We start from the raw sequence: 14,611 nt of genomic DNA, 5'->3' as shown, positions 1-14,611 counted from the left end.
TTCGAAATGATCGACAGCTGTAAATCGGATTTTTCACCAAGCCCTGTCACAGAAATTACGCAATTTACCATAATGATTTCCCTGCGAAGAATCTCTGCTCAAATCGCTAGCAAAGGATCCTTATTCGCGGTAATTAACTTAAATGTGATCAATATCGAACCCGTGCTCATTTTTTTTAAAAAAAATAGATTAGACCTCTTCTTGTCCTTCGTGGTTATGCAACTTCTCAAGACGTTTCGACCTTACTTCTAGTTGAACACAAAGATAAATCTATTGCTTCTTCTACACTCAATGCGTTCACAGCTGCTTCAAAACTCGGTAACAATATAACTGCTCTTGTTGCCGGTGAAGATCCCGGGCATGTAGCTTTGGAGGTTTCCAAAATTAATGGCGTTTCCAAAGTTCTCGTAGCAAAAGATAAAGCTTATGAACACGGACTTGCAGAAGTTTATGCGCCTTTGCTAGCTTCTGCACAGAAACAACTAAAGTTTACACATTTGGTTGCCTCTCATTCAGCATTTGGCAAAAATATTATGCCTCGCGCCGCAGCATTATTAGATGTTGCTCAAATTTCGGATGTTATTGATATCGAGTCGCCAGACATTTTTGTGAGACCAATTTATGCAGGTTTGTTAATTTTACTAACAACATCACGCTAAGATTAATAAATGAACTTAAAATATAGTTGTAATTTAGGGAACGCTATCGCTAAGGTAAAATCAAAAGATCCTATTAAAGTTTTAACTATTAGAGGAACAGCATTTCCTCCCGTTCCTGTAGGAGATCAGGCAGGAGTTTCATCTGAGGCCGCGCCTGAATCCGAGAAACTTGCTTTGACTGAATGGGTTAGTGAAGAACTTCAAAAAAGCGATCGACCAGAACTTGGCACAGCAACAAAAGTTGTATCGGGTGGTAGAGCTTTGAAAAGTAGAGAGAATTTCGATAAGTTAATTTTTAGTCTTGCTGATTCAATTGGAGCTGCTGGTAAAGTTGATGCTTTTTCTTTTTGATGATATATAATTCCTTTCAACATCATAATTTTTAAATTCCATTAGTTGGAGGTTCAAGAGCTGCTGTAGATTCAGGATATTGTGATAATGCTATACAAGTTGGACAAACAGGAAAAGTTGTCGCGCCAGGTACGGTTTCTTATTTCTAAACATTTTTGTAATAAAAAGTATGTTTCTAAATGATATATCTCGTTTTATAGAATTTTACTTGGCTGTAGGTATTAGTGGAGCAATACAACACATAGCTGGAATGAAGGACAGTAAAGTGATAGCAGCAATTAATAGTGATCCTGATGCACCTATTTTTCAGGTATTTTGATTAGACATTTTCATGTAACTTGCGACATTCCCTTTTTATTATCTAATATAACATGAATTCAATAATTTATAGATTTCAGATTATGGACTCGTCGCGGACTTATTCACTGCTGTTCCTGAATTGACGGAAAAATTAAAAAAATGAATAATAAAAAAAATGTGATAAATTATAAATTAACTTTACATAAAAGGCAACGATTTGCAATATTCTGGTGTTCCTTTATACGCGTTTTATCTGCGGGGGAACAAAGATTGCGAGTGACGTAAATAAAATCTGATTAAAAATTGATTTTGATCCCTTCAGTCTAACGACCAGGTTTATAAGAACTAAGAACATAAAATATCACTACCTAGAATTTTTATATTACGAAAAAAATGCTTGATTACACAGAATGGTCTCCAGATAGTTTCAAAATCCTATATAATAAAATTCAACAGGCAATAAATATTGCTACCGATAATGTCTTAATGGAACTTAATCCTCGTTTAATTGAATATAAACCATGGTTTCTTCTATTATTTGACGAACCAAAACCAGATTTAGAGAAAGAATATGCAATTAAGCAAGGTTAGTCTTTATATTTTATACCGATTTCCTTTTATAAACCGCAGGTTTACATTATCGAAAGCAGGTTATTTATTCCAAGTAAATTCATGAAGAGTAAATATATTTATAATTCAGGAATATGATCATTTACATCAATAATATATTAGGCGAACCGGTGTTCATAAAAGGCAAACCATATAGGTTTTCACGTACAGAAATTTACGAAATTATTGATATCGCTCACAGTCTCAATATCAGTGAAGATTTTGCAGCTACAATGCACCAACATGCAAAGGAACTTAAGTCAAGATATAATAAACCAGTCGCTGAAACTGCAATTGCTCTTTATTATGATGAAAAGACTTACATGTTGTTAAGTTTATTGACTATTTTCAGTAAAGCTTATGATACTGAGATTAAAGAAAAAGTAAGAGATGCTTTAAAAACATTCATTAATGGTTTGTTCAAATCATATGAAAATTTAAATCAAGGTCTTTTATATGGTATTAAATTAATGAAAACTATTGAGATTTTGAGATCTCGTATGTTAGATCTGGAAGGACGTTATCAACAACTCATTAACAATAGAAGTTCTGTTATAACTTCAGAGCAATTTTTATATTTAAATGAAGGTGCTATTCTACCCTCAGTTGACGAGAAAGTCATTTTGCAAAGAATGGCCTCAATTACCACACATCGAAAATATCTTGCATATATTATATGGAAGATGGCTTTTACTTATCTTTTTTCAACTCAAGAAATTTTGTATTTATGCAAAATGCTTGAAAATCTTGATCTTAAAGATAATGTCTACCCTTATTTAATCGCTGCACTATTGGCAATTATCAACACTTCATCGGATCATTTTCTTAATGATTTAACCGCAAAAGAGAAATTTGAAGAGTTAATGAAAGACACGGATTTTATCAATAATTTTACAAATATTATAAATCAAGATACATGGATGGTTAATGCCGCTAAAGCAGCTGTTTTGATAGAATGGAGTATATTTATAGGGGATTCGATAAAAAAAAATCCCGGTTTAGAAATAAATTTGAATATTAAGTCAGAACATTTATCAGAAATGTTTCATCGAGCTGTAGTTAACGATGCTTTTCAATTTATAACACATTATCTTCTTTCATTTCAAAAGACTGAAACGGAATCTATTTTTATGGAGAATCTCCCAAACGTTGAAAATGTTTGGCATAAAACAAACAACGGTGAAATATCTTTCTGTGGCCTTATACTTATACCTCCGGGAAAAACACCAAAAACTATTCGTGGGCTTGAAAAGGACTTTCAAAATAATCTTCGTAAACAGCTTGAGCATTTTGTATTTAAACTAGTTAGTAAGAACATGAGTTATCTACAAAAGATTAGACGACAAGAGGAAGATGCAATTCAATCAGCTACAACAGAACCTGCTACTCCCAGCACGAGTAAATTTCCTTCCACTCCTAGCTCGAAACCAAAGAAGACTTCAGTATTACGTCATGATATAGAAGCCTTTTTTATTTTAATTGCGACTTTATTCCGTAATCTTCCTGACGAAGGTCTAAAATGTTGGGTAGAAACGAAATCATTGATTAATTGGGGAGCAAGTTTTCAAGAAACTGGAATGATGTGTGCTTATTTGGAAATGTTAAGTTCACTTGCAACCGGTAATGAATGTAGTACATATGCTTATGAATTTCTTTCACGTGCTTCAACAAGCGGAGGATGGTGTTCTTGGCAAACTTTGTTCAATGCTATGGAGAGTTATAATATTGATATGGTTGATGAAATGGTGGAAATTCCTAAAGAAGAAGTGCAACTTTTGATCTCTTTCTTACGTGTTTTCAGACAAGTCGTTAAATACTGTGTTCAAGCAAGAGTCGATTTTATTAAACGTAATATTTTAAAGCTTCTTTTTAGTTTGGTATCACAGCATATACCAACTGAATTAAAGGCTGAACTTTATTATGCTGTTGCTGCTTTCTGTGTTCCGAACGATGATTTATATCTTGAATTAATTTTAAAAGTTTGGACAATACTTGAAGAGGAACAAATCGTTCCAACTGTACCAAAAAATCTTAAAATAGGGACAACTTCAACGGTGGAGCCTTCGAACTTTCAAACGCATGATATGTCAGCCATCAGGAAGGAGATAGAGGAGATAGAATCTTCTAAAAAAATTTTCTTTCAAACATTGGCATTTATTAAGCTTATTAGCACTTTGATTTACGTTCCTGAACAGCATATTACTTTACGGTGTGGATTTCCAGTTCGTTCACCTACCATACATGAACAATTAGGATTTGATTATCGAACACCTGGAATCACACCTTATGTCAGTTTTATAGTAGACGATATTTTTGTAAAAGCACCTACGAGAGAATATATTTTTAATTCCCAAAAATGGGAGATTATAGCAAATTCTTTAGAAATTATTGAAAAATGCCTGATTTCTTTTGATTTAACCGGGCCATTATTTGAAAAAAACCATTATTTTGCAAAATCTACAAAACAAATACAAATACAAAAAAGAATGAATAAAGAAGAAGATCTAGTCTTCAATAATGACGAAATAGAATATTTAAGAAATCATCCTGGATATAACATTATGAAAAGGCTTCTGACTAATTCTCGACTTATGGAAGTTATTTTAGAAATTATAGCCACTGGAAAGAATATATTGGTTGATAAATACGAAGCATCTTCTGACATTATCGAACCTCTTATACGTTGTTTAAAGATTCTGTGGATTGCACTGGAAAAACAAGATAGATTTTTGAAAACTTTAGTTCCACTTGTTAATGGCAATACTCCAGGATATCTTGAACATGCTTTTCTTTCAAAGAAAGAAATCATTGTATCGATTGCATTATTACTTGATAGTGAGAATGCCGATATCTGTTTTTATGCAGTCAAAATATTAACTTGTCTTTCCAAGTCAACGATATTTAATTCCAAGGATAATCTTGGAGCCAGTAGAGTTAATAGATTGTCTAGTATTTTGGAGACTAGTCAATTTGCGAATGAAATTCTAAATAATTTTGTCAAACGATTAGAATTAAGGGGTGACGATTACTGGGATTTTAGTATTGATCAAAGAAATTTTGAGCTTGTTCAACTGTGCCTTAAATCTTTGTCAAAACCCGATGAGGAAGAATTTAGCGCAGAATCATTGTCAAAAGAAGATAATATTTCACTTTCCACAGTCAGTTGTGCTATATTAGACCTAATATTGGAAAATCTTAGACCCGGTAGAATTCAACCTACCATTTCACATTTTCTTCTGGGTTATGATATCCGTGGATCACTACAAGTCCCAGTAATTAAATATGTTGCTGATGATTATAGAGAGTCTTGTTTACACAAAGTAATGGAAATTCTTGGTCATCCCATCAATAAGTTTACTGAGAAAAGTAATAAGATCAATAAACAACTTTTGAATTATCCTTCACTTGTAGCACGTTGTTATCAAATTCTTTATAGACTTTGTGTTGATAACACCACTTCAGATGCTACGATGTTATTTTTGCGAAGTCAAAAGTTTATTTCAAATCAATTTAGAACAATGCCTCTGTATATTGTTCAGCCGGATTTAGAACCAAAATGGGATCAAGGGATTATGACAAGATTGGATAAACAGGAAATTGAAATCGATTGGGTCAGTCTTTGTGCCAATCTTGATGAACGGACTTGGTTGATGAAAATGGTCTCATTAGAGTTACGTAAGGTTCAAACTCGTAGTGGTATCCAAAATTTGTTGGCTTTAATTTATGGATTTGAAGTAGTTAAATCGAAAGACAGAAATTCTATGGATTTAGATGTTAATAGTCCCTCAACTATGAAAATCCTCGATATATTAAATATGTTGGAATTTTTCTGGGATGATTCATGGCAAATGCAACCACCCCAGCAACATTATTTTGAGAAAGTTAATATCGAGACATGGTTATATCGTAATGAGAGAGGAATTGAAGTATATCGCTTGCAAGATGTCTTCTCTGAGCTATATCAACTATATAAACATTTCCATAAGCGAGGAGTTACATTCGATGATAAAAATTTACGAAACGAAATAAAACAAATTATGAAATTTTGTTTTTTTCATAATCGTAATCGTGAATTTGTTCATGCAAGGAACGAATGTTTTAAAGCTTGGAGAGAAATTATTGAAATGACAGTTATTAAACATTATAATTTATTGCGATTTGAGGTTCGAGAATCTACATTTCATGATATTCTGATGGGATTATTAACGATAATGAAAAATGAGAATGATGTTATTGCGGGAGTTCTTAGTAAAGTTGTTCTTACCATAATAACCGCACTGCGTTTGGATCGCAAGCGTCAATCAGTTTTACATCTGACAAGCCTTTCGAATATTGCACAATTGAGGGTTCCTTCTGAACGACTTTATTCTATATTCAAATTGATTCTTGATTGTCTCATTGGGCCAGGATTTCCACCTGAAGTACGCAACCATATATATTGTACAATGTTCAATTATTTGCATTATATCGACTCTGATCCGAATTTTACGATGGGATCGAGACCTCAGCACGAATTTGCATTAACGCTAGGTGGTGCTAGATCTGCGCTTGATGGTGGTAACCTTGCAGTACTTCATAGTTGTGGTGATCGTTTACTCGAAATTATACGCTTAGATGCATCCGAAGGACCTGTGGAAGGGAAACTTTGTTCCTTAAATATCCTTACCGCTTTATGCAGTCTGGGAAAACGCGAAAAGAGTAATTTCATCATTGATTATATTGTACGGACACATTTCCTAAGTACTGTGGTAAAGAGTTTAAAGAATCATAATGATTTATTGTTAAAGGCAATAAGACCAAGGCCTGGTAAGCATTAATATTATTCATTTTAAAAATTACGATAAATCATACTTAGTAAAATTGTTTCTTTAGAGCAATCTGCTTTGCAAGCAAAACATGTATTTGAATCCAGAGTGGTATTGTTAATTCGTATAGCACAACGTCGTGATTGCGCTCTTAAATTGATGGAATCGGGAGTTTTTGAGTACTTGGATGAACTAACATTTCTAGATGAAAGACCAAAATTTAATAAAACAGCAAATGGTAAATTTTAAGATTGAACAAATATATTTTAAAAATAATAATAATAAATATCCGGTATTTTTTTTTTTTTAGATTCCGATGATAACCCTGAGTTCAAACGGTATCATGAGCTTTTAATCATTATCCTACGTCTTATTGCTTGTATCCTTACGAGCATAGGACATGAAAGCGGACCTGCTTTAATAAAAGTATGATTTTTTTCTTATGCTGAATTTCAGATTTTATATATATCTCAATGATTTGATCTTATTTTCGTGTTTAGGCATCAAGATTCGTAAGTAGACATCAAGGATTGATGTTAGAAATATTGACAGATATTTCTCCAGTCGATTTATTAGTTTCACCAAATGTAGAAGTCAAAGATAATGCTATATTAAGTATTGGAGTTGTTCACGAAATGTCTCGTATATTTTACTTTTTGGGTGTTAAGCTAGAAGCTATCGATAAAGTAGTAAGTACATTTATAGTATAAATTTCTTTTATTTTACTATTAATCACATTGAAATTTTTATTGTTATAGCGTCGAGAGACACATCAACGGACATTTCAAGAAATTTTAAAAGAATTAATGATACGATTTTTTCCGGTGCGAAAAAGTTTGGTGACAATGACAACAGGAAATGAAGCCGACATAAAATGTAATTACATATAAGGATCTTGTTAAAATGATAATTCACAACATTATTAACTAGTATTAATTAATTTTATTTAAAGATGCGCAAGAACAAATTGAAAATATTAATAGGAATTTTTTGGGGTGGTGCCAAATAGTGACTGCGAGCACAAAAGGTGTTCAAGGTAAAAGTTTAATCTAATTGTTTAAATTTATTTTAGTTTTGTAATTATATCAATTTTTATTTTATTTATCTAAATAATAGACTTTAGACCGATTTTTACAGCGATCCTTGAATACGCCAAAAGGCCTGATAATGATTATCGTGGCGATCTTAGTAAGTTTTTTTTTTTAAGATTAAAATTTATTGATACACTCAGTTTAATCTTATTATTATCCTTAATATAGAGGAACCTGAACTTTCAATATGCATAAATTACGTTCGCACTTCTATAGATATTTTAAATCACCATATGCAAAATTTCGGGAGAATATCTATCAAACTTGAAAAAGGCGATAACATTGAAGAGGTAATTTCAAAATTGCACCACAAAATTTCCTTATTTTAATTTTATATTATTGTTTCAGATTCTATCTGGGCTTCGTAATGAAGATGTTGATGATTTAAATGATTCACAACGAAAGAGTTTAGCATTGCGTACTTTACAGGAACAGCTTAGTAAAACGTCGAAGTGTATTACACAACATTCATGTAAGAACTTTGTTATTTACTATACTTTTTATAATTTTTCTAAAGCAATCTGATTTCTATTTTCCTAATATTAAGATGACGTAGAGATCTCTTTACTTTTAATATGGCGGCATCTTGACCATTATATGATGACAAAGTTTACTCGAGGAATCTCTACAACATCGCTTGGGAATACTGATAAAACGGCTTTACAAAAAGACGCAAAATTAGTCTTGACAGACATATTAGAGAAACTAGAATCTTTTGAGAAGAATACTGTAAGTTCAATTTTATATTAATAATATTTTAATTATAATATTTTTAAATAATTGTATTTCTTATATATATAGGCCATAAAATATAAAACGCGGAATGAATATATTCAAATGATACTTCGCAAGATAAAAGCACTTATTGCTTGATCCTACTAATAAGTAACGTAATACTGTATTAATAAATTTTTTAATATATATTTAATATACAGTATAGGTGGTGTAAAAAAAATTTTTTTGAATTTGAAAATAAAATAATAGTTGAAAAAATCTTAGATTTAGTTTGACTCTAGAACTGAGCTTTGAGCCCAGTCTTAATAGAATATTCGGCTTCTAAGCTAACCTTTGATTTAATTTTTGACCTGTAATTTTGACTCAAATCATTATCTGCTATACTATTGTTCGATAAACAGTATTTTAAAAAAATTTACCATTCATAAAAACAAGTCTCAATACTATTAAACTTTAATAAATAATCAAATATTTTAAATTAACCACTGGTGAATATAAAATTAATCCTTAAATTAATAAGTAATTAAATTTATTCTAAGACCTTTTGATACATTTTTAAAAAGAAATCAATTAAAATATCCAAATAAATGAAAAATAAATCAAATTAATGAAATTAAAGCATCACAAATTTAAGAACTAATGAACTTTAACCAAATTCTTCATTCAGAAATTTCTATCAAACTTGACATTTTTAAGTACAAAAAGTTTTTTCATTTAAAAATGCCAAATTTAACATTTTTAACTTTTTTGAAAAAAGAGTAACACTTCTTTTATTAGAAATCCCAAATGGTGTAATGAAAAATAAAATTTGCGTTCTACCTTATAAGATCTATTGTTAAATAAAATATACTTTATGAGCATTCAAACCAAAACAAAAAAACGCTTTGTAAGAAAAAGAATACTAACTAAAAAAAGAAAAAATTCCAAAAGAAACTAAAATTTCCATCTGCTAATACAAATAAAGATTAAAACTATATCTAAGAAACTAAGACCAAAAGGTTAACCTTTTACTAGTTTAAACCAACAGCTTCTTGGTATCATATTTTATCCAATATAATCAATATAAATGTCATAATATTTAGCAATTTAAAATTTTAATTTTACAAAAATATATAATATACAATAATAGGCAAAAATATAATAAAAAAATAAATAAATAAAAAACTTAAAATCTTATTTTAAATAAATACTATTAAACTATTATAAAATGTGTTAATATTAAAAAATTTATATCTCTGGAAATATAAAATTCAATATAATTTTAAAAGATTACTACATATATATATATATATATATAAATTTTCTATTTAGGTTCTAGATAGTTTCTCTTCTTTTACTAGTAAGAACCTGCTTTAGCAAGTTTTAATTTAATGTTTTGGGAAAATTCTATAATGTTTTCCAGTTATATTTATTATTAGAATATTTTTATGATTTTCTTCTTACTATTCATAAAATAAATAAATAAATAATATACTGTATATAAAAACAAATCTACAATTTGTTTTATATTATTTAAAATCATAAATTCATTAGTTTTTAAAATTGGTAAATCTATTCATTGTTAAAAAAGAATTTACAGTCAATTTTTGATATAATAAACCTGTATATAGTAAAGTTTTAATATACTAAACTATATATATTATAATTTAATATAATGATATAATATAATTATTAAAAAAATGTATAATATAATTAACTATAGCTGAATAATCTTATATATTATTATTATTTAATTGGATTTGAAAATAATACTTTTATATTTTAGCGAAAAAATTTTTTCATTTCAGTAAAAATTTTTTACAAAAAAATAATCATGTAAAGATGATCTATAATTTTTAACTTTTTGATACTAATATATTTTGATTTATTTTTAACAGATTTGTAAATTATTTGCAGATTTACAGATTATTTGCAATTGTAAATTTTTTGGAATACAATTAAATTAAAATAGTATTATCATCACATATTTGTGTATAAAATTTACCAATAAAAATACATATCCAAATTAAGTATAAGTTTTAAACAATTTTAAATGACATAATTACTTATTTATGCATCTATTTATATACTTTTAAATATATTTTATTAGTATATTTTTTAAAATAAAAAAAATTCATATATATACTACAAAAATTGGAAAGTTTAATGCTATTTTATACAATTTATTGCATAATTGGTGTAATTAATTTTATATATAGATTGCATTTTATTATATGAGCTCTTTGTAATAAAAAGAGAGAAAACTGATAAAAAAAAATTTTTTTAGTTAGTACATATGGGCTGATTTGTCTTGTTATTTGACTCAAGGTAAAGGTTCACATTTAAGAACCTATTTATAGCATGGTAGATAGGTATATTTAGTTGACTAATGTATACCAACCAACTGGTATGTGCAACCTGACCAATTATCACTACAACTGCCATTTTAATTTGGCCTCAGGATAGTTCCTATCCATTAACTGAATACTAACTGGCTAGCTATAACTCTTTATCCATTCTAAAGGCAAGACAAGCTTGAATTTATATTATGCCACCCTGGCCTGTCTTAGTAATGGAGGACTTTCAGTGTCAGATGTAATGGCAATTATCTAGAAATCCTTCCGTATTTCTTAACATTCACACTTCAAGCTGAATCCAAGCCACTTAAGCGCTAATACCAGCCCCATGATTCCTTAGCCCCAAGGTACAGTTGTGAATCCCCCAATGGTATAGTAGTACGCCATGACGAAGAAGACAATGAGATAATGCAGGCTGCTTGTTTGGAATTATTTCCAGTAGTCTCTACCACCCAAGCCTGCCATCCGCACCCGCCTTAAGGGAAAGCTCTAACCTCCATACCTCACCTAGTACACCTGTCTGTTTTGGAATATCCTAGTTGGCCTAAATCTATTAGAAGGTAAACTACCACAAAGTCATTGCACTCAGAATTTTACCATCTATAATAACCATCTAGCTATATTGGACCCCAAGCGGTATCATTTGAGTGACCACCTGGACAGGAAATTACCCCCAAGGTATGCAAGCAGTGACCTCACAGACAGGACTTCAAACATCCCAATAACCTCATAGAGAACATTAGAAGGATATCATAACCCTTTGTTGAAATGTGCGGCCTAATAGTACACACTAATTCACCATAGTGCAGTCCAACTACCTAATTCCTGTATCTTTACGCTATTGGTAGTAGCATCCGCAGTAAAATTCTTTTTATTTCTGTGATCATGGAAATCGAACCTGCAACCTCACCATACTCGAGGCTTAATGAGGTCTCAGTAATCCAACATCGAGATAAGCGATCAACCCTATATATGGGCCTGATTTGTCTACTCGCATTAAAAAGAGTTATTGAATTGATTTGCACAATTTTCGTTACTCAAAATTGTTTTGTAATACCAAAAAATCATCTTATTGATGATTACTTGACTAAATAATAAGTTGAACAAAAATTTACATTTGCGAAAAAACCCATTTCACTAATAAAAAACCCATTTCTCAAATATATGGAATTTTTAACATATGGGGACCTGTCTAGCAAAACAAGGAGTTGTGACCAAAAAAATTTTTTTTGAGATTTTATTATAATTGTAATTTTTAGTGAAATTGACATATAATTATCATATAAACAAAAAAATTTTTTTTTGAGACCAAATCCCTTGTTTTGCTAGACCAGTCCCCATATATTATTAAAAAGTAAGTATATTTTAATAAAATATAAAGTAAAATAAAAATTTATATAGTCTTAGTAGCTATAAATGTTTATAAAAGTATAATAAAAATATCATATAAAAGATGGTATTATAATGGATATTTTCAAACAATAAAAATAATTATTTTATGTCAGAATTTGTATTACCATCTTTAGACGCAAATATATCAAGATTCACTGATCCGTTTTCTATAATTTTAGGCTCGTTGGAAAGCCCTTGTTCTGGACTTTATAGGCGAAAAAAGAGCTTGCCGATTAAATCATTAAATCCAGAGATATTTACGTTTAAAGTTGAGGTACAAACTTTTTAACATGCTTAAATGCAAATATCTTGGGATTCACTAATCCGTTTTTTATAAATTTAGGCTCTTCGGAAAGCCCTTGATCTGGTCTATATGAGCGAAAAAAGAGCTTTCCGATTGGATCATTAGATCTGGAGATATTTACGTTTAAAGTTGAGATACAAATTTTTAATATATATAGTAAGTGCTAAGAATTATATTAATTTAAAAGAAATATTTACCAACTTATAGTATAATAACATTAAATAAAAGTTTTTAATACTCACCCCCAATTTACTGTATATTATATAGTATTTTGTATAATAAAAATGTAATAAAATCAATATTTTATTTAAAAGTAGACAAATCAGCCCATATAATTAATTCTGAACAAATTATAATCATATTTAAAGCATTTTTAGTATATAAATATAAATTTAATTTTTTTGGTAGTTTCCCTCTTTCTATTGCAAAGAGCCCATATAGTTTTATTGTTTTTAGTATAATTAATTATAAAAATTCAAATTTATTTTATTTAACATATTACAACTGAATTTACAAATTACGTATTAAAACAAATCACATTATAAATAAATATTAGTTTTTAGTATTCCAATTGCTATCTTTACTCTTTATTTTTTTTTATTTAATAAAGTATCAGTTTTTAAAATATTAAATTAAATATTTTAATATTTTAAAAATATTAAAACATTCTGTTTAATTCTCAATTTAAAAATTTATGGAAAAAGAATTTATTTATCTGGTGGTGATAAAAGCTTAATTTTAATAGAATTTACTCTTATTCAGATAAAGACAGATAAAAAAATTGATTTATATACTTTTGATTAAAATAAAGTAAAAATGTCATATAAAAAATAAAAGTCATATATATTTTAAATTAGAAGAGTTATTGTTAAGTTTTACATTTATTAATAGTAAGATATGGAATAATTTTATACCTTTTCATTTATTTTATTTCTATTATCATCTATATTTACTACCTTTGAATATCAATTGATTCTTTATAAACCAATAAAATTCAATTTACTATGCCTAATTTAAATTTAAATATTACTAATATAATGCAAAAGTTTTCCTTTAATTATATAATTTGATCTTATGCTTCAAAATTAATATGAATAAAATACAATGAATTTTTTTATATTATAATATTTTATAATAATTCAATAATAAACAACAAATATAATAATAATATTTCAAATAATAATTAAATTAGTAATAATATTTTAATTTAAAGCAAAATTTTACATAATACCTTTTGTCCTTCCCTTTTCCTTCTCTTTCCCTTCCCTTCCCTTTTATTCTTCCTTTCCTTTTCTACATTTTCTCCTTTCTTAATAATACAAAATTAAACATTTTTAAAATATTATTAATTAAAAAAAATCTTACTTAAGGTAAAGTAGAATCCTGTTTACTTATAAGATAGGTTATTCCAGACTTAAGGTAAAATTATATATAAAATTCTTTGCAGATTCTACTATAAAAGAAAATTTTATGTAATATTATTATGATTTTTTTTCTTTTTAATTAATTAACCAATAAAATTTAAGAAAAAAGTAAGGTAAAAACAAGATTCAGAAATATATACAGTAATATCTCTATAAGTGCACACATCTTAGGGCTGATTATACATGTACATTTAGGAAGGATATACATTTAAAGAACAGCCAATAGAATACTTAAGGAGGGTGTACATTTAAAGAACAGCCAATAGAAAAATAGACAATTAAAAATCTTACAAAACTTTTAATTTAAAGTTTTCTTTTTAACTATTTAAATTCAAAGTACTTTTAATACATTTTAAATCAATAAAAACCAATATATTTTATGAACTATCTAATTTCTAATATAAATTTGTCTAATTTAAAAAAAAATAAATTTATCTTTTTTTAAAAAAAATTAATAGTGACTAAACAGCCATCACTAATTGGTTAATAGTCATGTGAATGCATTTATAGAGGGTATTTTAATATACCCAAGATTCAAAATCACTTGTACGTGTAGAACATAGGGGGAATGCACTTAGCTCTAAATTTCAAGCTTAGGACTAAAC

General features: G+C 28.6%; 2 protein-coding genes across 2 annotated transcripts; both read left to right on the top strand.

Moving 5' to 3' along the window:
* Positions 1-58: 58 nt before the first annotated feature.
* OCT59_005199 (uncharacterized protein) lies at positions 59-1,635 on the top strand. The gene is made up of 6 exons (XM_025309462.2): positions 59-129; positions 189-627; positions 697-984; positions 1,056-1,139; positions 1,211-1,320; positions 1,402-1,635. The coding sequence occupies exons 1-6, from the start codon at positions 73-75 to the stop codon at positions 1,471-1,473; spliced, it is 1,050 nt and encodes a 349-aa protein (XP_025173013.2). The 5' UTR covers positions 59-72; the 3' UTR covers positions 1,474-1,635.
* Positions 1,632-8,813, top strand: OCT59_005198 (uncharacterized protein). The gene is made up of 12 exons (XM_025319759.2): positions 1,632-1,896; positions 2,043-6,725; positions 6,792-6,962; positions 7,035-7,150; positions 7,225-7,413; positions 7,483-7,600; positions 7,677-7,760; positions 7,841-7,912; positions 7,984-8,105; positions 8,164-8,287; positions 8,363-8,544; positions 8,617-8,813. The coding sequence occupies exons 1-12, from the start codon at positions 1,704-1,706 to the stop codon at positions 8,686-8,688; spliced, it is 6,126 nt and encodes a 2,041-aa protein (XP_025173014.1). The 5' UTR covers positions 1,632-1,703; the 3' UTR covers positions 8,689-8,813.
* Positions 8,814-14,611: the final 5,798 nt, after the last annotated feature.

The sequence above is a fragment of the Rhizophagus irregularis genome, chromosome 13 (genome assembly GCF_026210795.1).
Source record: "Rhizophagus irregularis chromosome 13, complete sequence".
Lineage (NCBI taxonomy): Eukaryota > Fungi > Glomeromycota > Glomeromycetes > Glomerales > Glomeraceae > Rhizophagus > Rhizophagus irregularis.
Note: the sequence above shows the minus strand (reverse complement) of the source record. Positions and strands in the feature narration are given on the sequence as shown.

Excerpts from the sequence above, each read along its gene's own strand:
- OCT59_005199 (XM_025309462.2), top strand. The coding sequence starts at position 73 with ATGATTTCCCTGCGAAGAATCTCTGCTCAAATCGCTAGCAAAGGATCC. Across the intron at positions 985-1,055 it reads TGATTCAATTGGAGCTGCTG|TTGGAGGTTCAAGAGCTGCT; the intron begins GTAAAGTTGATG and ends AAATTCCATTAG. Across the intron at positions 1,321-1,401 it reads CTGATGCACCTATTTTTCAG|ATTTCAGATTATGGACTCGT; the intron begins GTATTTTGATTA and ends AATAATTTATAG.
- OCT59_005198 (XM_025319759.2), top strand. The coding sequence starts at position 1,704 with ATGCTTGATTACACAGAATGGTCTCCAGATAGTTTCAAAATCCTATAT. Across the intron at positions 7,151-7,224 it reads GCGGACCTGCTTTAATAAAA|GCATCAAGATTCGTAAGTAG; the intron begins GTATGATTTTTT and ends TTTCGTGTTTAG. Across the intron at positions 8,106-8,163 it reads AAGGCGATAACATTGAAGAG|ATTCTATCTGGGCTTCGTAA; the intron begins GTAATTTCAAAA and ends TTATTGTTTCAG.